Source organism: Apostichopus japonicus, chromosome 7, assembly GCF_037975245.1.
Source record: "Apostichopus japonicus isolate 1M-3 chromosome 7, ASM3797524v1, whole genome shotgun sequence".
Classification (NCBI taxonomy): domain Eukaryota; kingdom Metazoa; phylum Echinodermata; class Holothuroidea; order Aspidochirotida; family Stichopodidae; genus Apostichopus; species Apostichopus japonicus.
Genome location: NC_092567.1, coordinates 18,929,483 through 18,957,007, shown reverse-complemented (window position 1 = coordinate 18,957,007; position 27,525 = coordinate 18,929,483). Strand labels below are relative to the sequence as shown.

The following is a 27,525-nucleotide window of genomic DNA, read 5'->3' as shown; positions in this document are numbered from 1 at the left end:
TGTTTGGACGATCCCATTCCAAACCGATGGCGTCAAAATCAAAGAGGCGCCCTTTTGAATTAATCGTCACCGAAGTAACACTTTAGTTGTGCATTTTCACATCTATTTTTGACAGCTTTAAAAATAGTTACACATAAGGTACATGTTTATATGCATTTCACGGTAGAGTGTGCTGATGAATCAACTTGGCATAAATGATATGTATGTTAGAAAAACAGGTAGCACTAGTAATTATGATCCGAACATTACAATGTCTTGTTGTATTCTACATACGTCGATATAACAAATTCAAGAAGCCTAAATATAATACCACGGGGTCACTATACGTAGTGTTTGAACTTATCCACGTCTGCAAGGGTCGAAGTTAAACTGCTGAGTCTGAAATGATATGAGTAACCTTGATTCCGAAGTAACAACTTCTGTTATCGAATGCAATGATGTAAATGCCGTACGGTGACGTTAAACGTATTGTCACAAAGGAATTGAATGAAAAGAGCAAAAAGTCCCACGCCATATTTATTCTGAGGTAATGTATAACTCAAAAGCCACTTTAAGCAATTACCTCCATGATCCTCAGCTCATAAAAAGAATTTTGTGGAAAAGGCACTCTTGATGATAAAAAATAGAGTACGGCTGCAACCTTCAAGTCACAACATTCGTCAATGTTCGGGACTTGCCAAGATGATTCCGAGGTGATCTGAATTTCGAGAACAAACATGATATCCAGATTCTTAAGTACAATGTAGAAATTTGGAGATAAATAATAACATATCTGGAAAACTTGACTGTTTAATTGAGATAAAATTATAGTCGAACTTGGGGAAAGGAAGTCAAACATTTTTGAGAAACAAGCATAAAAGTCTTAATTTTCGAAAAAGAATTAGAAATTTGAGATTAAAAAGAAAGACGAAATCGAACTTTCGTATAAAATTTTACACAGTCGCAGTTTCGATAAGTTCTATAAACAAAATATCTAAGTCAACACCTTAACTATTTTGCAACAATTGTGAGACAAAATAGTCGAAATTTAGTTACATTATATGGTCTTCAGAAAAAAAAATCGGCAAAGATTGCGGGAAGCTAGAAAGTTCAATTACAGTGGAAAAAGTCCACCAAACGTCAAGAACAAAACGAGCCTCAAAACAAAATTTAGGTTCCGAATAGTAATTGCTGAACGCCTGAAATCTAAGATCTGACAATTTTAAACCAAAAGTCAATTAAGAAGAAAATACTGCATGGTTTTAATAGCTAGCTTGTTCCGTTGCTGAAATGTAAACTTAGAAAATGAAATTTGTTCCATTATAATTGGACTGATAAGTATAGCCTTCATTGTGCAATAGTTCGTGATACTACATGTGGAAAACGCTATAAAACAAAGTCAGTGATATTTTTCGGACTTTTCCATATAACTTTCACATCGTCATACATAGTTATAGTCAAATATCAGGAAACGTCATTGCCTCGCTTAAGTTTAGTAAGACAGTAGACGGCTAGGATAGGTTACATAGAATATTGCCCAGCCTTTATTCTGGGTACCAAAGCTTTACAGTCAAAGCAGAGAGAAAAAAATTGAAGCACAAAAACCTTCCAATATTGTCATGATATCAGCTCGAGCAAAGGTAAATCGCATAGAGTATTGAGAAAAAAATCTAAAACTTTAGGTAGTGCGGGAAAGCCTTTGCTTCAGCAAAGTCCTGGCTCATATGACATAAATTCGTAGTGGCTCACGACGTAGAGTACCACTGTGCATTGACATTTTTATGTAACCTAACGAAATCCGGTTGAAGCCTAAACCTACGTTCAGTACAAGTGTACTGTATATTACGTACAGATTACTAGTTTCACGAAAATTATAGTATCCAGACACTTCACTCATTATATTCTGAACTTATGGCGGGTAGCGTTAACAAATTGTAAGAAAAAGTTCATATTTCTTCGTATTGTCAATTTTGAAGCTTGAATGAAACCTATCACTGTAGCAGCAATAAATTGCGTGACCGTAGACAAAATAATACAAACAACTAGCCTGCTAGGTAATGTTGTTAGGCGTAGGCTGAACCGGGTACCGTTGTTTTCCGCACACGTTACTTTCCGCTGAAACAAAACGGTGTTTTCCGCAAACAAATTTGTCAGCGGAAAACAACGTTTTTTTCAGCGGAAAGTACCGTTTTTGAGGGGAGGAACAGAATGACTTACTGAAATGATTAGGCACATGGAAGGACTCAGACTACTGTAGTCTAGATCTACCTTAGCGGGCCCTACATATATTGTATATGTCAGGATAGCCTATCCTAAGTTATGCTTTAAATTCCTAATGTTAGTTAGGCCAATAGTAGCAATTACCAATTCCAAAGGCCCTAGTTATAGGAACTAGGCTTATTGATCAATCCCTTTTCAAGGAGGAAAACTTGTGATAGAGGAGCCCCTCCTCTATGTAAAAATGGTACCAGACTGGAAGCTAAAAAGGGCCATTCTAAATGTAAGATAAGAACATTTTAATAACTGTTACTATTGGCAATATTTCCTTCTGTTGTTAACTTTGAATAGCTAGATAGTCACCATTATAGAAGCTTTACCATCTGGTGTAGGCCTTATTACTTACAACTTTCTTTGCAACTACATAAAAAAATTGCAGATGTAACACAGATGTCTGGAGAAATTCAGATGTATGGTAAGTAGGTAACCATAATTGTTTTTTATTTACAGGGTTCATTTTAAGCGGTATCGCATCGCACTTTGCGATGCGATTATTTACATTTGCGATGCAAGATGATACTTTGTATCGTGCAACTGCTACTGTACACAACCCAAGGTAGGCCCCTAGACTACACACACCTAGAGTATAGCAGCCTAAAGTCCCAAATAACCACATACATTACTATCACACAGAGCATGATTCATTGGCACGAAATGTTACACTCATATTTAATATTTTATCTGACACTTTTGGAGTTTTGTTTTCGCATTTGATTCAAATAATTTACTTGGCCTAGGCCTATGCCTGATCTGACCTAGGCGGCTACGCAATAATAATAATATAACGTTACTTTCGCACTCGTACTCTGATCCACCGGTGCGGGCTCAGTCTGCATCAAGCTGAAGTTGGCTACCAATAACAGCGGACAATAGCAGCCGCCAATAAGCAATACTAGTGGCGGACAATAGCAGTGGATAATAAGCGAGTTGCTGCTATCGGTAGCTAGCTTCGGAATATTTACTTGGGATATGCTTCCACTTTTTTATTGACATCAAAACTGCAAACTATTGTAACTGGCAAGCTAGGCGGCAACCTAGTGTGATTGTACCATGGATATACATGATTTCGCGCACTTTTGACGTATTTTAATCAATATCGTGAACATCCTACAATAAAATTTAAATGCATCACGATTTTTGATATTTGTGTAACTACTTATGGGGCCAACAGCGAAATTCGATATATCAACGTTACTGCGCAATATGCCACATCGTGAATGCTTGCATAATTGCATTCCCTCTAAAAGTGGAAAGATATGTTTGAAACTTTCTTCTGAGAGTTGAGAGTCAATATTTCCAAAGAGGGAGACCCCTGCCCCCAGTGCCAGGGATACATTTATGACATTATCTTTATCGTGCAGCGCACGTGCACAGAAAAAAAAAATTGCTAACCATTTTTACCAAACTGCTAATCAATTCAGGATTTTGATTAGCAGTACTGCTAAGCAAATTAAAAAATCTAAAATGAACCCTGTTTTTTTATAAGAATGTTCATACCTGACATATATATAGATATCATACTCTCTCCTCCATTATACTCATTATCCAGTATTATTTTTTTGTATTTGAATATATGCCATATTTGCTACTTTTCTTTTTCTAATACAGGAAGTTGCTTCTGGTCATAATATGAGTGGCCATCACCATCATCATAAACATAGGAGGGAGGAAACTACCTTCGACGGCAGTAACTATGTGAGTTATTCACGATCATTTTGCTACTGCAGAGATTAATTTGGCATTCACATTTTGCGTAGCAACCGTTGAGACTTATGAATTTTATTTCTTTTTAATATTCTCAATAAGTTTTCTCTTCGTTAAGAAAATTGTCATCAATTAACCTTTGCGTTTGTGTAACAATAGTCCTCATTTTACATGTACATATCATTTCGCTACATATGTGATACCAGATAATTAATAATTGATAAGTAATTTTATGTAAGACATTTACCATACTTAGGAGTGATGTTAACAGTGGTGCACTGGTTCAAGGTGACTATCCTATCATACAACCCAAAACTACAGACTGTCACTGAGACTGTCAGATGAAAAGACACATATCTTTGCAATTATATAAATCACTCTGTCTTACCTTAATTAGCTCATTAATTTTGTGGTAAAGAAACAAGTTCTTATAGTCTTGGCAACCTAACAAAATATACTTAAAAATCTGGTCTGTCTTAGGTTGTACTTTATATTAATTACTTTATTAATTATTAATTAATTAGTTATTTTAAAACAGGGTAACAACAAGGTTTCATATCATTTAATAACAATTTCTTTGTGTGTTTGTCAACAATGCTACTCATACAAAATAGATCCTTGCACTACATCATTTGCGCTCTTTGACAACGTTTCATATTATAAATTATTTTATAAAGTACAATACACTTTGATCGCTAATTGAATGTTTGTCTTGAACAATTTTTTATACAGGTCAAAGTTGAACACATCAAAGTCCAGGGCCTAGACAAGACTAAGAACGACTTTGTGGTTCACCAGTGCAAAGATCTCCTCAAGGCAGCGACATTTAAGGATGTCATCCTATCGTGCCAGGAAGTTAAACAGAAGTTAGAGCAGGCTAACATTTTCAAGACAGTTTCAGTTCTTATTGATACAAGCAAAGGTAAGCATACTATATTATCAATATTATCTCATACATCAGAAGACACAGATTCAACTTAGCAGAGAGGGCCAGACAGAAAATTTGTGTCTCGTATCAACATATCTTGTAGGGCAGTTTTGCACTTCTTTGAGAATATCTGTCAGTTTTGTATTTTAGCAGTGAGAAACTAGCTAAAATAAATATTGGAAAAGAGCTTAGAGATTTATGGCTAGAACAGGATTCGAACCAGTGACCTCTGTGTTACAAGCCCGGCGCTCTACCCACTGAGTTAACCAGCTCTTAATCGGTGGCGATCCCTATAGAGCCATTTCTTTGCTTGGGGCGCTAGTCAGAAGCCACAGTGTAACCAAAGATCACACCACAGTATCATTCCTTACAACCAAGAAAGTGGCATGAAATGGATTTCATGAGAAATTTGGCTTTTTACATATAATTATATAAGTAAATGAAAATTGGAAAACTGAAAACATAATTCATTAACCTATTTCATAAAAAGAAATATTGGAAATTTTCTGGTTGATTCTCTTTGTTGACCTTTACTTGATTTAAAAAACAACTTCCTCTGCTTGGGAGAAAGCTATTAATGCGCGCCATCTCCTTTAACTAATTTGTACCATCTTAACAGGTCCTGGGGTTAGCAAAGATGGTCTGGACGTCATCTTTAAGGTGAAGGAAGGAAGGCGTTACTCGGCCAGTGCTCACACCGCCATCGGCAATAACGAAGGAAGCTTGGTAAATATCCTCCAGCCCATGACACAAGTAGATCTTTAAGGAATAAAGCAAACGCATCAACGGTTTGTAACTACAGGTGGCTCGCACGGCAACATTGTTACAAACCACAGGTGGCTAGAAAGGCAACATTGAATTATGTAAGATGACAAAGTAGCACAGTCCCACAGACAATACTTGCAGTACGGTCCCACAGACTTACTTGTAGCATGGTCCCACAGACTTACTTGCAGAACGATCCCACAATCTTACTTAACTCCTTTCATTAATGTATCAATTTATTACTCACATTCTTTGGTTTGGTGAAGAGCAGCTTGATGCCTCCCACCATCTCCACCTGCCTCTCCATCTGCTAGATCAGGGGCGTATCCAGGGGCGGGCGCAACAGGCGCGCGCCCCCCCTATTGGCCGTCACCAAAAAAAATAAGTTTACCAAAGAAAATGTGAGATGTCGGTGATCGCTCAACCCCCCCCCCCTCCCGTATGCTTTATTTTTTGTTTGCCAAAAAAAAGTTCTGGCGAAGTTCGGCGGCATAATAATTTTAGAAACATAGATGGTAATTGTGTTTGTATTATCACTATAAACACTAAGTGACATGCCAGCCATACTAAATTGTGCATTTTGTGTCCATTTTTACTGGAAATGTTGCTTATTATTAAGGTCGAAAAATGGATCACATATGGCACCATTTTGCATTTCAGCCCTTCTTCGAAAGCCAAAATTGTCCACCCCTCCCCTTAGACCCATCCCCCAGGACGGCGATCATTCATGCCTGACGCCCCCCCTAGTGGAAAATCCTGGATACGCCCCTGTAGATCACCTGCTGGACTGTTCTTTGACTGTCGCTTCTAGTCAGCAGGTGATCCATCAGGTTGTCAAAGACTGAGACAACGTTGACTATGTAGTTAGAACAAAAACTATGTGCTAGAAAAGCAGTCATAGAGTGTATCTTAGGCAACAGATCTTGGAATATCCTATAAACTGTAACAGTATTTTGTCGTCTGGTCACTGTTTATTTCTCCCTAAGGTGGAGGTAGGGGCTAGGAAGGGTAAGGGGGGGGGTTGGGTTAGAAGATAGTAGACTTGAATAACAGCATAGTAATTTGAAAACAAATATAGGTCGCGAAATACCTGCATATTCATGACTGGCTGTGTCTAATGTTCAATGTATTCAAGTTATAAAGTACTCGTAATTTGATTTTGCTTGTCATCAGGTAGGAAATTGATTTTAATAACAACTTTTGCAGTTTTGCATAATAAATTAAATGTGCCAATCGGATCCTGGTTTCTGATATCTCAATCTATATCTCTATAGATAACAAAAAACGGACAAGTTTTGAAAAGATATGCGAGGCTTAGATTTTGAAACCTTTTCAGCTTGTTAATATCAATTTGTCATGTATTTTAATAAATAAAAGCATCTTTCATTTTTTTTTTAATTTAAATTTAAATTAATCCTTTTCTATTCTTTTATTTTGAGTTCTTATTTGAGTATTCAGATGTTGAAAATCAAGACATTTTCATTAATTGCTAACCTTGAATTGGTAAAGTAAAAAACAAAACAAAAGAGGTTATCTTAGTTCGAACAATTGAACATCTTATTCTGAGGACTATTTAGTATAATGCTATGGGAGAAAAAAAATGTCGCTTTAATCAATTTCTTTTTCCAATCATCTTTTCAGGTGCTTGGAGGAAAAGTAGGCAATGTTTTTGGCAGGGCTGAAAGGCTGTCACTTGAGTACTCTAGGGGTTCAAGACAAAGCACGGGGTACAATCTTACCTTCTCCAAACCTGTATTCAACGAACTATCCAAAAGGTGAGTTTTAATCTCTATTTTCTCTCCATAAAACGATACAAAGTAACAAAATTTTGGTTTTAATATGGTCCAGGAGGTGAAGGTATGTAGTATTTAAGGAGAAGAAATTAAAAGTTGCTTCTCTTGGGTGAACCAAGTGCTCTCCATCCAGAATATAATAGAGTCATGTACATAAGAGGTATGGAGAGGCCAGATCATGTACATATAAAAATGAGAAATTTCTACTCTATGCCAGTGGCGTAGCCAGAGGGGAAATGCCCCCCCCAAGTTTGCTTTGTGCTATAGTCTTGCCCCCCCAAATGAAATCCAGTGATGTATTCAAAAGACATTTTTTCAAGTTCTAATCACAAGTATTCATACCTCAGGGCTCTCATGTTCATACTTCATATAAGGTCAGAACTTGGTAATCAGACCGAGATACTACACATTTTGGGCCTTCATCATACCCACATACGGAGACCGTTGATCAATATCGTCCTACAGAACTTTTGGCCGGTTGCAAAAAAACAATTACAAGCTAGAGCCATCATTCATCATGGGGTTGCCCCCCCCCCTTAAGAAAAATCTTGCCCCCCTAACAATAGAATGCTGGCTACGCCACTGCTCTATGCCATAATTTCCTGGTTCTCCTGCCATATTTTCTTGTGCCTCCCAGTTGACCCAGGCCCTAGGGCTGTAAGCCCCTCCTTACCCCCCCCCCCCCCCCATATACAAAACCAACATCAAAATATTCCAGACTGTGACAAATTTCCCCTGGACACAAGGTGTAATATTGTTTGTGTTACGCCGGTTAATCTGTGAAGGGATGGAAGTACAAGTTTCAGGCAATCCAGCTCTTGACAATATTTCAGCAAATGATTCCTGCGTGTCACGTAGTCAATGCGTAAACGATTAAAAAGATAATTGGTCATAGTAATTTTAACACTCTGCTTTCAATTACGGCTTTTCAGATTAACGGTACAAGGTTTCAAATCGTCGGGCGAGTACCTCCTCAGCTCCTTCCGTGAAATCGGACGCGGTGCTTACGTGGACTACACTGTAAGTAATATACAAGAGACATAACCTTTCACTAGGATAACATTGTACTGTATGATGTAGAATTTGATGGTACATTGTAGAGAGTAAAATCATATCATATCATATCATATCATATTACAGTGATGATGCAAGAGGGAGGGGGAGAGCTGGGGAGAGGGAAGGGGTGAGGTGACTGTGCTTGAGCTGAGAGCAATGTGCAGATTCTTAAACAATAAGGGATTCTTGAATAATATTTCATTTTTTCACCATTTTTCTTTTAACATTTCTTCTTCCTTCCTACCCTTGCCACAGTTTCCCGGTCCTCTCGGACTGCAATCCCTGAGATGGGAAGGAGTCTGGAGGGAGCTATCCTGTTTGACCAGGGCTTCATCGTTTCCTGTGAGAGAGCAGTGCGGACATTCGCTGAAGTCGTCGCTAAAGGTAAGCTATCGCTGGCTTGGCTTAACTCACGTAACGTAAACTTTGGGACGAAGTGGCACATTCCGTAGCATCTGTAGGTTAAACATTGTTATTCTGTTACTCGACACAACTAAACCGGGTGCGATTCCAGGATTTGATAAAGTAAGAGGTCATGACCCTTTGAGTGGTTTAAGCCAAACCCCAATGTACATAGAGCCTGTGAATCTGGGGTCACTTTGCCCCCCCCCCCCCCGGTCATGGAAACCTTCCAATTTCACCTCAGCTTAGACAAACTAATGAAATCTAGTGAGGAGTACCCCTAGGATATTCATTGAAAATATTAGCAATGGAATGCAACCGCCTTATTTACTTCTTTCCTTTACAATAGATCAAGCTTGAAGTGAAGGTTTCCATTTTTCCATTTTTTTTTATAACTTGTCCCCTCTTCAGCATATTTTCGCTCGGGATACAAGAGACGAGCCTGTTTGCCCATCGAGGGGTTACCTGGTCAAGCTCAGCCAAGAGTTTGCAGGTTACACCGGAGGGGACGTCAAATTTGTGAAAGGAGAAGGAGAGTTGCAGCTAAATCAGTATCTATTCTGGGACATAGTGAGTATAAATCAAGCCATTTTTGAGATGGTCAAGTCTTTGTGAATATCGATGGTCGTATCCAGAAACGTTTCCTAAAGATGACCCCACACTCTCCAATGAACCCACATGATTCAACTCCACTTCCCTTATTGCGGAAAGTCATGTGTGTGTGTGTGTGTGTGTGTGCGTTTGTTTTGTATTCTGACCGAGGACTTGAACAAAAGAATTTCAGGTCTTGTGATTTCTAAAGAATCACCACATCCTCGGTAGAATTCTATTGTATGGGGTATTGTTAAGGTTACGGAACGTGGATTTGAACAATGGAAAATACAATGGGGTCCTCGGTCTGAATGTAATACAAACATGTGTGTGTGTATGCTGCAGATTATGACTCAGCAAGATCCTGCCAGCTTTTCTTGTCCGACTATCTTCTGTTGGGGAAACGCATCGTGCGGCATATCCCGACAGACACAAGGCACTTTTTAACTCTAACAGCTCAAAATAACATTAAAAAGGGATCAGAGTATTTTGCCACGACAGAAACCAGCTTTTAGCAATTCATAAAGTGACCGTAGAGTACTTTTGAAATATTTCATGGTAGTCAGAATCGTCTTTGATGAGGTGTTTTTAATATCCTCATAAACGATTCATGAATTTTCATGTTGGTTTTCGTAGGTGTTTTCATGTTCTCTACAAGGGGGTCTGATGAAGGCCATGGACGGCAACCAGGCCAGAATCAACGACAGGTTCTTCTTGGGCGGACCCACAGATGTGAGAGGTTTCAACTTCAGAGGCATTGGACCACAGGATAGTGGTAGGTATAGGGTAGAAGGTGATGGACCACAGAACAGGGGTATAGGTATTGGGGGGTAGGGGTCATGGACCACAGAACAGTGGTATAGGTATAGGGTAGGGGTCATGGACCACTGGAAAGTGGTTGGTACAGGACAGGGGACTTGGACCACAGGAAAGTGATGTATATAGGGTCGGGGCATCAGACCACAGTGCAGTGGTTAATACAGGGTTTATCGACCAGAGTATAGTGGTAGGTAAAGGGTAGGGGTGATAGACCACTGGAAAGTGGTTGGTACAGGGCAGGGGAATTGGACCACAGGAAATGATGTATATAGTATTGGGGCATCGGAACACAGGATAGTGGTTACTATGAGGTAGGGGGTTGTTGACCAGAGTATAGTGGTAGGTAAAGGGTAGGGGTGATAGACCACTGGAAAGTTGTTGGTACAGGGCAGGGGAATTGGACCACAGGAAAGTGATGTATATAGTGTTGGGGCATCGGAAAATAGGATAGTGGTTACTATGAGGTAGGGGTTATTGACCAGAGTACAGTGGTAGGTATATAGGGTAGGGCTGATGGAACACTGGAAAGTGGTGTGTATTTGGAAAGTGTATTGGATCAATGGGAATGTGGTAAGTAGACTGTAGGGGCATTTGAACATATGACAGTGGTAGGCAAAGGGTAGGCTCATTGGACCATGGGAATGTGGTAGATATCTGGTAGTGTCATTGGACCATAGGACAGTGGTAGGTATAGGGGCATTGGACCACAAATAAGGGGTAGTATATGGTAGGTACATTGGACCGTGCTATAGGTGTAGGGTAGCCCTTCCAGGACATGGATATTCTACCTCCCAGAATACATATGTATAACCTTCATTTTCTAATTAAACCCAACTTGACCTTCCTTGCCAAGCATTGACTGGTTTAATTCTTTAATTTCTTTGATAAAATATTAGTATCATGGTGTTTTTTCAGGTAATTTTCTAGGTGCTGAATCCTATTGGGCTGCTGGTGTTCATTTGTATTCACCTTTGCCCTTTAACCCCGGGAAAGGTCGATGGGGTGACCTCTTCAGAATGCACGCCTTTGCCAATGCTGGAAATCTATGCAATGTTAACTTAGGTAAGTAATACGTATATAAACTATATTCATTTTCTCACAAAACTTCTCTTCAGGTTATTGTCAGCCGTAACTCTTGTATTAAAGGTCTCTATCTCCAACTGGACAACTGGGAAGTATTAAATTTTTTGGTATGATGAAATATTTTGGTAGGAACAAAGTTATCTAATTACTTTTGCTTGGAAAATTTCTATTAAATATCAAATTTTTAATTTTTTTCATATTTTGTTATCATAGTTTTTATTATCTCATCATTTGTCATTTTGTGCGTGTACAATATTTCAGTTTCTTGATCAGGGGTGTGGTAATGCACCTTAAATTTGTTTTTACCAAACTTCTTTCCTTTTTTCTGTGATTTATTCATTTCATATAAAAAGAAACAGAACCAACCTTTCATATCCAGAGTGATAAATTTGTTGCGGTAAGGCTTTTTTCTCAATGTTCTTTTGTTTGGGCAGATAATCCCAATTTTCCGGATCAACTCAGAAAACTCCAAGAAAACGTTAGATGGAGTTACGGTGCCGGTATGTTACTGAGGATAGGAAGAGTTGCGCGGTTTGAACTGAATTACTGCATACCGAAGGCAGCACAACCTACAGACAGGTACGCCCTCTTTTAATCGTTCTGATGTATACTTCTGTAAATCTGTGTTTAGCTGTCATCAAGCAGTCAGAGTTGTTCCACACAGCCAGTGTTCCCTTATTCTATGTAAAGCAGGGTTTTCCTAACTTTATCCCCCCACGAACCCTCTGTGGATGTCAGAGTTGTCCACGAACCCCCAACTTTGCAAGACATGATCCGAGTCATTATTATACTATAATACGCATAACAGTGCTTCGTAAAAGATCAAGTTCATAGTGAAATATTGTAGAGTTTGTCGATAGGTACGACATTTTACATACTAACTTATATGATATATCAGATTTTAGTTCAAACAAAAAGTGCTCTAGTTTTGACTTTCAGAAACGTCTCACAAACCCCCAGGGATGGATTCACGCACCCCCTGGGGTTCTTGCAACCAAACTGATCTAAAGGAAGGACAAAGTTTTTCTGGCCCAGGGAAGGTGGTTTTTGTTTTACGGGCCTGCCACCTTTTGTGGGAGCAAAATTGATTTTGAAGTGTACCTTTGTGAAGATATAAAGCTCAATCTAGCATACAATGTGACTACAGTAATTCAGTAGTTTTTCCCGTTTTGAATCCCTAACTTTTTTATTTGGCTTTCTTGAAATATTTATGTTAGTAGTCTTCTTTCCAGAATACACCGTGCATGCTGTAATGGAGAGCTATCTTTTGTCAGCGATTGGAGTGATATAAACTTTTGCCCTTAATCTTTCATCCATTCTTCTTTTGTTAACACTCCATTCCCTAAAGTCAAAAGCTTTTACATATTTCTACCCTCTTTTTTTCTTGACAGCATTGTCTCGGGTGTACAGTTTGGAGTCGGAGTTAGTTTCTTATAACCCTGAAATGCAACAATTTGCGAAGAATTCCCCCTCAAAAAGATGACTTTCTTGGCAAACGGATATCCTATTTGTGAAGAAACTACACACAGCAGACAAGAATGTAGTTAATATATGAAATGGTTCAGTTTTCCTAAAAAGTTGATGACCTGGTTGCTAGACCAAAAACTGGCTTTTGTGAAATTAAAAGGGGTTTTTTGTCTTTCTTTTTTGCTTGTGAAAATGATGAAAGTCCTGAAAGTGCATGTGTTAATATGATGTTCTGAAAAGTAGTAAGAGGATAATTTACCGGAAAATAACATATTTTTCTGTTCCTTTGAGTCCACACAAATTTGACCAGGATCCATGAAAGTTAGCATTATATGTTTTGCAAGCAAAACCAACAGAAAAGCAAATATTATTTATGGGACACAAAATTTTCTGTGTTAAGATTAAAATGGTAAACAACAAATGGTAAATCAGAAATCAATAAGATAAGTACAACCGCATGAAAGAAGTATGTAATTATGTGCGACTATTATCGTTTTGTTTCTTTAGGGCGACACAAAAATACAACCAGGGGTGTAATGTTCATTCAGGCAATGGGGCAGTGCTCAAGAGCAATAGGAAGGGGGGCGGGGGAGGGGGGGTCACTAGCTTCTGAAACCTAATCAAATCCAAAGTTCAAGATGCCAGTGTACAACTTTCATTCTAGTATCGTGGGCCTTATCCATGTACAAGATAAGATTATTGGGATATGTGCTGAAAGTTACTCTTAGGATATAGGGAGAAGGGGAGATTGAATGCCCCCTCACATTTCTTCTGCTAATTGCTATTACCCGACACAAACTACAGCGTTAAGACATGCATATTTACTGCAAGTCTCAGTTTGTGCTTCCATTTCAATCATGTGAACTTGATTATAACAACTTTTCTGCTTTATAATGAAATAAAGTTGTACCCTTCATAGCTTCTTTGGACTAAAAGTTTGTAGACTTGGTCACCCATATTTTCCACGTATGAACGATCACAAAACATGATGAAAGGGTCTGTACTGATTATTTTCTAAAACTACTGTAAGCTGAAGGTCTGTATTGTTTGTTAAGCTGAATCACAAGTTAGTTTAGTTTTAGTGTAAGATATCCTACTGGTGCACAACACGGTATCAACCTGCTAGCACTCATGTACGTCTTTGTCTGTTACTTCAGGTCGGCAAAAAACTCATAACTAATTAATGTACGAGCTAATTAATGTAAAGCTGGATGATGTCACAGCTCTTCCAATATCTATGAACTCAACTCCTAAGAATTAAGGAAGTATTTTAAGCTTACGTCCTCTGCAAATACAAACTATTTGCAAACTAACTCAAGGGAGCCGCATCACCTCTCTTGTCACCCCTTCATGGGTTTGTTTGAGATCAAAGAAATGCAATCATTACGGTCACATACGAAAGACTGCTGTTGACCAGCGAAAATATTCATCATGACATCTCTATCAAACTTTATAGCATTTGGGAAACATTCAACTTCATCTATCTAATGCTAGTAAACTTCGCCTTTTTTGTAACCTCCTAAAATTTGTTTTAATGTTGTATCAGTGCCTATCTCATCCTATCTTGCTCTGGTAATAGATCAGGTTATTATTTTTATTTTTTTTATATTTTTAAGCGTCTGCTCTATCGGTCAGGTTTAGTTGCTAGACTCTTGCAGGTGGTGCTCCATGAGTGCAGTGTGGTATATGGAATGGAATCAGAGTTAATACTTAAATTGGAGTCAAGCTCCTGGTTATTAAGAAAGAATAGAAAACCATAACACCAAACAAAATACTTTTGCATGTTAAACATTAAAAAAGTTTCTTTGTATTTCTGTGACAAAGATTAAATAGCATATAATGTCAGAAGAGTAAGTCAATAAAATGGAATTGAAAAACAAAAGACAATTGTGTATTATTCTTGGTGCTGCTTCTCCAAGTTCCATCCAGACATTGAGTGTTAATTTAAACAATTTAAACATTTTGGTGATGAAAGCAAATAATACCTTGAAAGTGTTAGTAAAACGCTTGTTGTAGTTACAGCATTATGTCTCTTTCTAACTTTAATACAGGCGGTTTGAATTTTTGCATCTTAAAACTATGCAACCTTTTTCCCCTGGCAACCAAATATAATACAGTTTTAAGTATAATACAATTTTTTTTATGTAGCATTTCTTCCCTTACTCAAATATCTGCAATTATCTGTATGTGGTTTGACCTGTTCAGGACAATAACAACCAGCGTAGCCAGCGTTAGCGTTTTTACACTAGATCTAGCGTTTTTAGTCTTTTCTGGGTGCTAGCTTACTTTTTTTTTCTAATTTTGGTAATTTTAGCATTTTTTGCCTAAAACTAGTTAAATTTACCAAAAATAGACCATTTTTCAGATTTTTCAGTCCAAATTCTTTCTTGAAGACCCATCCAAATTTATTTTGAGTATTTTTCCCAATCTTTGGAATTTCCTACCGAAAATTTCCATATTTTTCAAATTTTCTGGGTCAGACTATCACTCAAATCAACTATTCAAAATCTATTTTGTGATCGGTGACCATTCATCCTACGAATCTGTGCTAAATTGACTCGAAACAACACAGAAGTTAGGGAAACTACCATTTAGCGTTTTCTGGGGTTTTATTTTCGTAAATCTAGCGTTTTTCGTCGACTGTCGCTGGTAACGCTGATAACAACACTTCCTGCTTGTGCCATCTGTCAACACAACAATGTTGAATGTATATATAGAGGACTTAGGGTTTTTGTTGTCAATAAGACAGATCCCCCAAGCATGAAGTTCATCCACCTTTTTTCCTTTTTGAGTTACCTTGTATACAAGCAAGTGTCACATACGCACACACATGTGCCATCATCATTGTATAAATTCCTTCTGCCTCCAGCAAGGAATCGAAAATCTGGTGAGGGTGAGGGGATGGGGTGAGTATTCAGCCCACTCCTTATACTTGACAGTCAAAGCTACAGCAAATCCCTAAAAGGAATTTTAACCCACAGTGGTTCATAACCCCCCACCCCCAGCATCTTCACATTAACAATTCTTGCATGGTACTCATATATCATTGATCTCCCCCCCCCCCCCCTCACCACCTTCAATGCTTCTCACCTCGCATTCCCATTGAAAATGAAAACAATTAGTAATTTATTTATATCAGTTTTCATTGAATCTGACATATCATCCCGCATCGATTATGCCGAGTAAGAGAACCCCCCCGCCCCACTCCACCCCCAAAGCATCATTTTGCATTGTAAATATCTACTTCTTCAACTGTCTGAATCACATTTATAACTTAAATAAAAACATCAGGAGTGTCTATAAGGCGTCTCTCAAGGTGGGTTTAATAATGTAAAGTTTTGAAGAACAAATAGATAAATGAAAAAACCGTCTGTTACCATATTTTGTAACATCAACATCAGAAAGAAGTGTTGAAGATAATAGCAATTCCATTAGCCCTGATTCTGGCAACTTAAAAGTAAACCAAGTGAATTTGATTTAGTCTTCAACATTTTGTTCCACTGTCACATTTTCATAATAGTACACGTGTAAAACCAAAATGAAAATTTAAAAAAAAATTGTGAGTTTTACTTTATTTTAAGAAATGAGTCATGATTAGTTAAACCTAATGACCTACATTATAATAAGATATTTTAGACAAATTAGCATTAACAAAAATATTCATAAAAACCAACACAAAGAGCTGTTATTTAAATACAAGTAAAATGGAATAGAATATTCAGATATGAAACTGAAATTTCATTTTCCATGTTAAGATTTTTCTGCATTATTCGAATATTAGAAAGTTAACTTTCAAATGTAAATTTGGCAATAGAAGGCACAGAAAATACACATAAAGTGGAACATGTAAAATTTTTAAAATGTTATCAAATAAAATAATGATTTCAATCAAAAATATTATATTAACATAATTTCACCCAAGAAAAATAAAACGTCAGTACTGATAATACTTTTTATAACCAATATGCTTCTTATTTAAAGGGATATACCAGTGGCATAAAATGTGACACTTTATTCGGTAGATACTGTTATGTCATACTGTTAGTTGAAAAGCCCATCTCTATATCTTGTTCCTGAGTCAAGGCATGGTTGCTTGAATTTAACCTATTTTCAAAGATAAACCCTTCCTCCTGGTTCCAACTTCCCACACTTTTAAGCAAATAAATTCAAGACTTTTCCAATACCAAAACACGTCTTACGGTTAACATTGAAGAAGACAGTTAATGCAAAGAGGCAAGAAAGTAGAGAGGGAGTCTGTAAAGATTTTTTTTTTTTTTTATAAAACAAGAGAATTCCTTTGTATTTCTTGCTGACCGATTGCCCTCGCAAGTTTAACAACCTGAAAATGATATTTATGAAGGAATTGTATGTATATTTTCCCAAAGTTGCTAAGAGGTGTTTGCCTCGTCTTACAAACTTGTCAAAAATAACCTTTTTAACCTCTGATTTTCCTTTTTTCGAGGTACAACCACCAAGAAGAGACGAAAGGTTTAAATGTTTCAATTATAACATTCGATGGATAGCTAAAATCTACAGGAACTTAAAAATACTGCTCAAACACAGTCTAAATATCTGCTAGAACTTAAGTACTTTGGAATTCAAACGTTACGCATATTGAATAGCCTCATGACGACATAAGGCTAATGCTTTTTTCTTCTTTTTTTAGCAAAATTTTCTCAAGCTATAAAAATATGACTCAATCGTCTCTATTGAAAACTTTTCATTTACAAACCAAATGTAATTTCAAAATATATATCTATAAAACAAGAGAATTTGTCTATTTCTTTCTGACCTTCGAATGACCTCACAAGTCTCCCACTAACGGAGTACGCTCGTTGTCCGATGAATTGACGGTGCCGCTGGTGAGGACCGTTTCTGGGACCTCCCTGCTCCTCATTCGAAGTAACCTCCTCCGCTCTTTGAAAGATCTGTAGGGACACGTCGGAAAGTCGCTCTCCCGTCTGGTGAGATATTTCTGAGTGGCCACGCCACCGACGACGAGAAAGAACCACAGCGTTATCAGAGTGTAGTCTGTGTCGAGAGGAAAGGACCATACCATACCATAAACCATAAGGTTTATACCAATTGAGACAAATTTGTGCGAGAATATGTGATCAAAGGTAAGAAAAATTTAAAGCGGATACCCAGTTGGGACAATTTTTTCTATACTGTCGTGTTATGTGCCGCTTCGGAGCACTGGTATTTTCAGTACGAGCAGTATGAATATCATGTTTCTATCAGATCAAGGTTAGGAACTGCTTGTACTGACAATACCAGTGCTTTGAAATCATGATATTGGAGCACAGTTTAGAGAGGTATTAGCATCAGGAAATTGTCCCAACTGGCTGAAGCGGATGGTCTTGTGATGAATATTCATAAATAAAATATGAATATGAATTACTGTCAGTGTTCGATTTAGCGTGTCACAATATATGTTGAACTGAACTGATATTCTGTTCTTATAATTCTAATTATTATAGGGTGAAGGTAGCCAAGTCTTCACCAGGGATGAGACTGAGCCGGGGAAAAAAAATCTGAAATTTATCGATCGCCGTCCTGGGGGAGGGGTTTAAGAGGAGGGGGTGTGCCCCTCCCCTTTAGAATTTTTTTGTCAGGTAAGGAGGGCTTAAATGCAAAATGGTGGACTCTAGATGGAATTTATCATATCACGTAACTCGCCAAAAAAGTGTGGAATTTCTGCTTGTATAATTTATCCATTAGCTTTTTTGAACCAAAAAAAGGCTTTTTTGCTTGCTTTGTGCTACTTGATTCCACCACTGGTCAAATTCGGTGTTCCTTCCCTTCACAGTCCAGCATGTTCGGCAAAAAAAAAAAAAAAAAAATAATAATAATAATTAAATCAAAAAAATAATAAAAAACGCGAATTACGAGAAAAAACGCGAAAATGAGAAGGAAAAAAATCGGAAATCCGCGTTTCCGCGGAAGAGTCTCATGCCTGCATACACCTCAGCAATCCCGGAAATGAGCCACATTGCATGAATTGTGAATTCATAATGGCAACTGGTTTGCAGAAGCATAATTTAGTTTTCCATTTCATATATTACAAGTAGATTAAATTTGCCTCCAAAAAATGTGATGCATTTGGAATATTTGCTTACCTATGAATGTAAACTGAATTCATGAGTTCATTGACATAATAATTAGTATTCTGAAAATGTTATCTCTCACAGCATAACAAGTCAATTTCAGCTAAGTTGCCATGGTTATGTCTCTCATTATATTGTTGCCAGATACATTAATTAATCTAAGAAGTTTTACAGATTTTTATTTTTAATGCAATCAATTTCTGGTAACAGTATTTTCCTATACATGCAAAAATTTGCTGACTGACAAAAAATGTTCTTACCAACTGGACTTTTGGGTAGAATGAAGACCGCTTGACCAAAGTTTTCAGTTGAAGCCCGATGGACAATATTCTGAACGATGTAATGCAGAATTCCTCCAAAAAAGAAACTCAGAGTGGCTATCATCATGTAAGAGCCAATCACAGCACAAGCTAAATAGCTCACCTAAATATTCAAGAGATAAAGAACCAATAGATGAAAAGTAAAGCAGTGGCTATCATCATGTAAGAGCCAATCACAGCACAAGCTAAATAGCTTACCTGAATATGAATATTCAAGAGATAAAGAACCAATAGATGAAAAGTAAAGCAGTGGCTATTATCATGTAAGAGCCAATCACAGCACAAGCTAAATAGCTTACCTGAATATGAATATTCAAGAGATAAAGAACCAATAGATGAAAACTAAACCAGTGGCTATCATTATGTATGCTTGTATAATGCTAACAACTAAACAACCCACCTGAATTTTTCAGAAATGAAAAAGTAAATAGATATAAAAGCTAATGGTATGTTTATTATCTTGTAAGAGCCACCTACAGCTCAAACTTAATTGCTTACCTGAATGTTCAAGAAAATACACACCAAAAGATAAAACAACTGCATTGGCTTATCATCACATATGAAACAATGAATGCTAACAAAGTACTTGAAGGTTCAAGAAATAAAAGAACCGATATATGAAAACAAAGGCACCAATGAATGAGGTGATTAAATATTACCTGAATATTCAGGAATTAACTTATAGATGAGAGCTCATTTTTTGCCCATCATTCATGTACAAACAAATCACAGCACAAGCTAAATGATGTATGTCAACATTCTTTTTATTATCATCTTTTTAATATTCCCTTTTTTTTCTTTATTTCTAAGGAAAACGGCGATGAAAAAATTTTAAAAACTCACCCACAATTGAAAGATTAGTCCAAATATAGGCACCACTAAGATACTACTCGCAAAGGCAAGTCCGAAGGCTGCATTGTTCTGCCATATACTCATATAACCTATGAACAAGATAAATATCATTACAGATGAGAAGTTTCCAAGTACATCACCCTAGAAAATTTGGGTTTAACCAAGGTATACCAATTTCAATGTACATATGTATGTATGTATTTTAGATCCTCCTGCAAGCAGGATCTCGGCGAAGAATCCATCATTGGCTTATCAAAGCCATAAGCTGACCGAAGTCAGTCTCTTAGATTCATATTTAACGTCCATGATTATGAATTGTCAATTGTCAATAACTCTGTAACTGGACGACATACATTAATCTAGGAGTGACTCGAACTCGGGACCTTATGATTGAAAGGCACCAGCGTTAACCAATGAGCTAACACTCGGCATTAACCACTGAGCTAATCCTGAGCTACAAGGTGCTTATGTACCCAGGACTACTCTCTATGTAAGGCCTGCTTTGCACACAAAACAGAGAGATCATGCCCTGACATAACCTTGGCTCTTGCGATCTCAACATTGATAGACGTGAAGACCACAAAAGTCTTACAACTGACCCCTAGCATATTGAATGACTGATTACTCCACTCTGTTTACTGTTAACAAACATTGCTGCCAAAAAGTCTCATGCACCTGTAACACCAATTTTTAACTCTCTTCGAACTGTACCAGCCAAACTCTGTGTAGAATTGGGTGCTTTTTCTAGCAGCCTTAACCTGCTTTCAAGCCAAGTTATTGATGCGAACCGCGGATGGCGGGGGAAATTACCGGATTTAGGGGCCTTCGCTTCGAGCTCACAAGTTATCAATGAGGATGCAAGAGTGTTCTTGCGTTGAAACAATGGCTGACAATTTATTACAAACTCTATTAAATGATAAGGGGTTTACGAGGCGAACCCCGGAGCTCTGCAGAGACGCTGCTAGCCATGATGACAGCGTATACAGAACAAACAAAACACACGTGCAAAAGCTATGAACACAACTAAAGCTACATTACAGTATATTCAGAACACATATAAATATTCAAAGGGTGCAAACAACAAAATTTCACTTCACTACATTATATCTTACCAAATGGAGTGAAAAACAGCATCGATGAAAGCTGGAATCCGAGAACAAGGCTTATCCACAAAACTGTCGGCAATACCCTTCCAAAGCGCCACCAGAGGCCTGTGAGAGTTGCACCACCCAGAGTACCGAGTGTCACAGATACCGTATAGACGCCTACGGATGAGAAGAAAATTCTCGACACTTTACTCATCACCATTGGAATTGGTCCATCGTCTAGAGCAGGGGTTCCCTTACTGGGGTGCATGAAACCCCAGGGGGTGCGTGAGTCCATCCCAGTGGGTTCGTGAGACGTTTCTGAAAGTCAAAACTTTAGTACTTTTTGTTGAGCTAACATCTGATATGTCCTATAATTTAGTTATGTACAAAAAGTCGTACCTATCGACAAACTCTTTTCGCTTTCCATACATACTGTATGTTGCCATAGTAGTACCGTACCATGCATGTGATACTTGATCTTTTATGAAGCACTGTTATGAGTATTATAGTATAATATATACTAATGACTCGTATTGTGTCTTGAAAAGTTGGGGGACAACTGTGACATCCACAGGGGGTTCTCGGGGGTATAAAGTTAGGGAAACCCCTGGTCTAGAGAGTAACCCTTCCCAGTGAACAGGAAACAAAACACCCAACTTGTATGAAGTAACAACAGCCTACTCACCGTATGGGTACAAGTCCGTGTGTGCGGTAAAAATCACAAAAGAGGCAAGAACGGTTGGCAAGAACCCAAACATGTAAACCTCTGAAGAGTTGGGAAGCAAACAAGAAAAAATAGGGTTAAGAGATGAGGGAAATTGTGAGAAACACTTAGAATAGCTTCAGCAGGGATGAGAAGAAAGGACACTAGCATGTACTGTACATACATACTTGCTCACGCATGCATGCATACATACATATTTATGCATACATTTATGCATACATATTTATGCATACATGCATACATACATATTTATGCATACATGTTTATGTTTCTTGTTATGTTGAATCTGTTGTGTTTATACATGAAGTGATAAACCAAATAAACAAAACCAAATGAAACATGTATACACGCACACACAAATATACACACATATCTCTACACACACCCACCCAAGTGTGTTTTACATTCAAACCGAGATCCCCATTGTTTTCCCCATTGTTCAAATCCATGTGCCGTAACCTTAAAGGCGATATCGCTCGTAGACTTTTTTTAGAGGGCGCTGGCATTTTCGAGGTTTCAGCGAGGTTTAATGGGACCCCGAAAACTCACGTGACCTCGGTGGCAAATTTAGATCAGTGAATAGCACAGGCAAGCGTATGCGTAACAAGCCCGTACCCATGCACACATAATGTTATAACACAGCATTTCAGATTATTGTGCTGTTTACCGCAAAGGATTTTCGTACGCGATAGTTTGTTGTTTGTGTGCCTTTTGAGTAAAGAATACTGTACGATTTTCGTACAAATACATTCGATTAGACTAGAGTATAGTGACAATCATGGAAAAGAGATCAGGGCAAGGAGAATCGGGCGAAAGAAAACGACCTTATCCTGGAACGAGCGTAGGTTCAAGTGGAGGAAAGCCATTGTTGCATGGACCTGACAAAAACAGTAGTGCAAAGGAACAACAGCGACGAAGAGATGCCACGAAGATCTATCTTCTACGTTCCTACGTAAACTGGCAAATGGAGAAAGAGCTCTACAAACATGTCCACGATTTGACTTCTGTTAGCAACGCAGATTTCGCAGAACATTTGCTTCAGGATCACACAAAAAGGTACTGATTTGCTAAGCTAGGCTAAAACTGTATAGGGTAATACTAGTACATAGTAGTACTACAGGGTATTGTCCTAGGTACAGTAACTGTCAGTATTGCGAAGTACAGAAAACTGCAAAGTTCGGACACCCCTAAGAAATACACAGTTTCACCATGATAACCTACAAGCGAAAGCCAATATCACTAAAAACTAGGAAGCTACAGTTATTTCCTCTCCAAAAAGACCCGTGCGCAAGTATGTACGTACATATCTGTCAATAAAATGAAGATAGTTTTTGGGGTATTTTAAGGCTTAGGTGTTCGAACTTTGCAGTGTCTATGCTATTGTATTTGTAACATACATGATTTGATGAGCCCAGGCTTTGTAACTAGGCCTATCATTCATTATTTTTCCAATGGACCTAGCGTATGCTAACCTTATCATACTTATCCTAGCACAAAATAGCAGTAAGTTGTATTACTGAGTCATCATCATCACTGTTTGTGAATGCTTGTCATGAGGATACTGTATAGGCCGTGGCTATTCTTATGACTACTAGTCGTAACAATTATTTATAAACTATTCTTATGACAAAGGCAAATTCAAGTGCAGTAAAGTAAATAAAGCAACTGCGCATGTAGTAGGGGTAACCCTAACCCTAAACATAACCCTAAACCTCAATCCTAACCCTAACCGGAAGTGATTGTTACTCCTCGTCGTAAAATTAGTACTCCTAATCATAAAAATAGCAACTGCCCATGCGTAGTCGGAAATTATTCTTACAACTAGTCGTAAGAATAGCCACTTTGTACTGTATACAGTTAAAAATTAAAATATCCTTCCTAAAGAAGACTGACAGGGACTGGGGGTCTTTAGTTTCACTCCTCATATTTATGCCATGGAAAGCTGGGCCTTCTCATCACCAAAAAGTAAACTGTTTTTTTGCCTCAACAAATTGATGGAAATATATTTTCTAACCACTAGGCCTAAGTGATCTGTTCATCCCCACCCCTCCAGGTTCTAAATTGTTATCAGCTGTCCTTGTTTGAGGAATAATTCTTGTGAATGAGCATTTGAAAGAAAAGCCTCACCTATGCCCAGTCATAATTAACTAGGCATATAACATAGGACTAAGGCCTATAGTATTAGTAATAAGTATCTGAATTTAGTGTTCATAGTAACTGTATTCCCTAATTTTGTAATATACACCAGTGAGGAAGGCCTACTGTGCTGTACAAGTACAACCACATGAACCTGCAATTTTTCCTTTAAAAATAATGCATCTACTATACATAAATAATTTAGAATCACTACTAACAGATTCACATGTTTTCACACCGCTGCGTATTCAACTAGACCTTATGTTTTTCTAAGGTCAGCCACAGCCAGCATATATGCAATCAAGTTTTAGTGGTTCATGTGGGCAACAGGGTGTTATACTGTTATCTACTGACTGTCTGTCCAATATTCCAGCAATCATGTGTACATTTCTGTGTTTGGGATTTTTGAAGGAACCCAACTGCTATGCAAGAAATTAGGTAAATTAGCCTCACAAATTGAGGGACCATATTAGTACATATAGCTATACCTTTATAAACCTTTATATAGCCATGCCTGGAGGTAAGAAAGTACCAGTTTTTTTTGTGTAGGCCTGATGCTCATACTTTATGATGCTGTGCTAAGTTATCATATTTTTTATATATAGTCAGTACTATGCTTTTTTTGTTCAGCTTCTTGTGAATGATCTGATGTTTAGTGTTCAAAAATTATAATATCTATTAAATTTGGTGGCCGAAACTATCTCTTGTGGAGAGTAATCTAGCGTTAAATTAATGGTAGTCTGAAATCAAGCTATTCATGTAAACAGGAATTTTTCACAATGGTGTCATGGAGTAAGCTAGCATCTCAATTCTCACTCATGAAACCAACTGCTCACATAAACAGGAAGTTTACACAGTAGGTAAATAATGAGTGTACATCAAACTTTGATCAAAAGACTGGACATCTTTTAGCGATATGAAACCAATCAGTTCACTAAGACAGGAAGTTTACATAGTAAATTTTACATTGACATGTGAGCTCAAGTTGTTGGGCAAGCAGTTGGGCAACACAAAATTATCCTTACAATTCTTGAAAGGTACCGCGGTTTATGGATATGTTGAAGAAGAGTATGAAAGAATATCTCATCCTTATCTGGGTTTAAATCAATGTGGGTTAACAATATGTTATTATTGAAATCTGCCTAAGTGTTTGTTTGTTACTTTTCTCTTTCATATTTTTTCTTGGTTAGGTATGATAAAAACATGTATGTTTGTAATGATTTAGTCATTACCAGATTCATTACGCATACAATTAAGCTTGGGGTGTACAGTAAAATTACTATTTCAGTTATATGATTTACAGACAATTTTTTTTGTTTCATTGTATAGGTTTCAAATGCATCTTTTCCTGAAAGATGCTGAAAGTCAAACAGAGGCATTCTCAGCGGCTGTCACCACAGAAAGATCAGGTGACACTCAGAAAGGAGAAGGTAAATTTATATGTTTATCCTTGCATGAATTACAGACTGGAAGAGCAGTGCTAATCTTATCTGATCTGGTGTGATCAGAAAAATAATACAATTTCATTCTCATTAAATTCCAAAAGAAAAGAAAAAGATGGTAGCATATTGCTCATCCACTAAAAAGCATACATGTGTATGAGAATTTATAAAAGTAAGTGGGCCTGATATTATCAGGATCTTCTTTAGAGGCAAACTGACTAGTAACAGTAAATTAAAGAGACACAATAGAGCCTGGAACAGAGAGGACATGGTGAACACAAAGAAAGAAGTTAATGGTGTATTGAACAAAAGGAGTCAGTGAAAGCAGAGGTATTTAGATAAATTGTGGAGTACAAAGCGAGGATTAAGTAAGGAGAGAGGGCAAATAAACTATAGCAGAATACAGAGATGGAGCAGGATAAAGTTAGTCATGTCCTTCCTGTATATTGAGCCCATTCAGTTGAATGGTGCTAGGGCACTCCGTCCACTCTCTCTATCTCTGCTGTGGTGTACTGTGTCTGAGATGGTTAGTCTACGAAGTTAGTTACCTGTTGGGACATGTCTTTAATGGTATGATTGGGGAGCTGAAAGTGTTCCCCTACTGGAGTCTCCATTTTCATGGTATTAACTTGTGACTAGAACTGCTTCTTGAGGGTGGTCTTGGTTTCACCAACATACTTGTAACTTCAATGTCCTCTAAACTCAATGACACCATTTAAATTGAAATATCAGTTTCCAGTGCTGCATAAGTGTGATAAGTTCTAAACAAAAGGTACTGTATATTTTTAGTCACAGCCATAGAAGCTATAGCAGGATACTTGCAATCTAGTAACTATTGTTTTATGTAATCTCTACAGATACTCCTGATCCAGTTACTTCAACACCTCTCAAGAAGCCATCTGCCAATGTTCTGTCCAATGTCACCAGTAGGATTAGATATGGAGCAGCATGGGAGAGAAACCTCAGACTATACGAATACACATTGCCACATTTACATGATCCTGAACAAAAGAGATCATACATATGGCAGGGGCAAGCACTTTTCCCAGACTTTTGTTGACAGGTTGTGCGACATTCACAAACGTTGGATTAGCAGCTAATGATACATCTGCATCACCAGATTGAGATAAATTGCTTTCGTCCATTTTGTTCGATAGTAGCTATGACTGTAAATCAGGAGCTTGGCCACCCTCTAAGTCAAGGTGGGCAAGGTTGGGGAAATTCAATCAAGGAGTAACAATCAGAGAATGGCCAGCTTTATATTATTGTATATAGGCCTACACGCACAGTGTGTATCAATATCTGTATCGGTTTATTTATACTGGTGTTCATTTCCGTTGCCAGGAGGGGATATGATTTGAACGTGGGGGAGGGTGGGGAGGGGGTCCCATTTGAAGTGTCCAAACGATGCTAATCTTTACATCTATCTTCTTGAATCACATGTACCCCTATCGACACGATCAATCAGTCCTGTCTCTCACCTCCTCTCATGCACTGGTGTATTCATTTCCTGGCAAGATAACAGTTAGGCATAGTAAGGGTCAGAGGTCATCACAACTTAAAGAGTTGTGCGAGTCCCTGTGGTCTCTTACATCCTGGTAGCAGTAGAGAGAAGAAGCCTAATAGATCAGAAACCATAACCATCTTCTGTTGTGTCTTATTTTCCAGCATCCTTGAAACATTATATCTTTCCCCTTTGATTTGTTGATGTCATAAAGCTGTATTTATGTTGTGCATTATTTAATTCCAGTATTTAGATTGTATATTCTTCTTGTGTATTTGACAGTATCCCAGTGATCTCCATTTTTCTGCTCTTGGTTTTTTTTTCTCTGTACTTTCATATCATATCTATCTCTACCCCTAGCCTCCATCTCCACATTTTCTTTACTTTCTTCCTCCATCCCTTCATCTGTCTTTCACTCTTTCTTTTTTGACCTCTTTCCTCCCCTCTGTTTACCCTGTATGTTTTAGTTTGCCAACTCCCCCCCCCCC

The 27,525-nt window shown here is 37.8% G+C and overlaps 3 protein-coding genes across 3 annotated transcripts; 2 read left to right on the top strand and 1 right to left on the bottom strand.

Moving 5' to 3' along the window:
• Positions 1 to 1,470: 1,470 nt before the first annotated feature.
• Positions 1,471 to 15,285, top strand: LOC139969589 (sorting and assembly machinery component 50 homolog A-like). Its single transcript, XM_071974693.1, has 12 exons — positions 1,471 to 1,619; positions 3,865 to 3,951; positions 4,693 to 4,882; positions 5,508 to 5,614; positions 7,295 to 7,428; positions 8,379 to 8,466; positions 8,758 to 8,886; positions 9,316 to 9,474; positions 10,132 to 10,270; positions 11,230 to 11,376; positions 11,832 to 11,976; positions 12,789 to 15,285. The coding sequence occupies exons 1-12, from the start codon at positions 1,599 to 1,601 to the stop codon at positions 12,832 to 12,834; spliced, it is 1,392 nt and encodes a 463-aa protein (XP_071830794.1). The 5' UTR covers positions 1,471 to 1,598; the 3' UTR covers positions 12,835 to 15,285.
• Positions 15,286 to 16,417: 1,132 nt separating this feature from the next.
• On the bottom strand, positions 16,418 to 22,037 carry LOC139969599 (transmembrane 7 superfamily member 3-like). Its single transcript, XM_071974706.1, has 5 exons — positions 21,917 to 22,037; positions 21,256 to 21,408; positions 20,135 to 20,232; positions 19,232 to 19,394; positions 16,418 to 17,895 (listed from the first exon to the last, which is right to left on the bottom strand). The coding sequence occupies exons 1-5, from the start codon at positions 21,987 to 21,989 to the stop codon at positions 17,669 to 17,671; spliced, it is 714 nt and encodes a 237-aa protein (XP_071830807.1). The 5' UTR covers positions 21,990 to 22,037; the 3' UTR covers positions 16,418 to 17,668.
• A 379-nt stretch (positions 22,038 to 22,416) lies between these two features.
• Positions 22,417 to 27,525, top strand: LOC139969576 (uncharacterized). The gene is made up of 3 exons (XM_071974673.1): positions 22,417 to 23,011; positions 25,421 to 25,521; positions 26,391 to 27,525. Exons 1-3 carry the CDS (start codon positions 22,734 to 22,736, stop codon positions 26,591 to 26,593), a joined length of 582 nt encoding a protein of 193 aa, XP_071830774.1. The 5' UTR covers positions 22,417 to 22,733; the 3' UTR covers positions 26,594 to 27,525.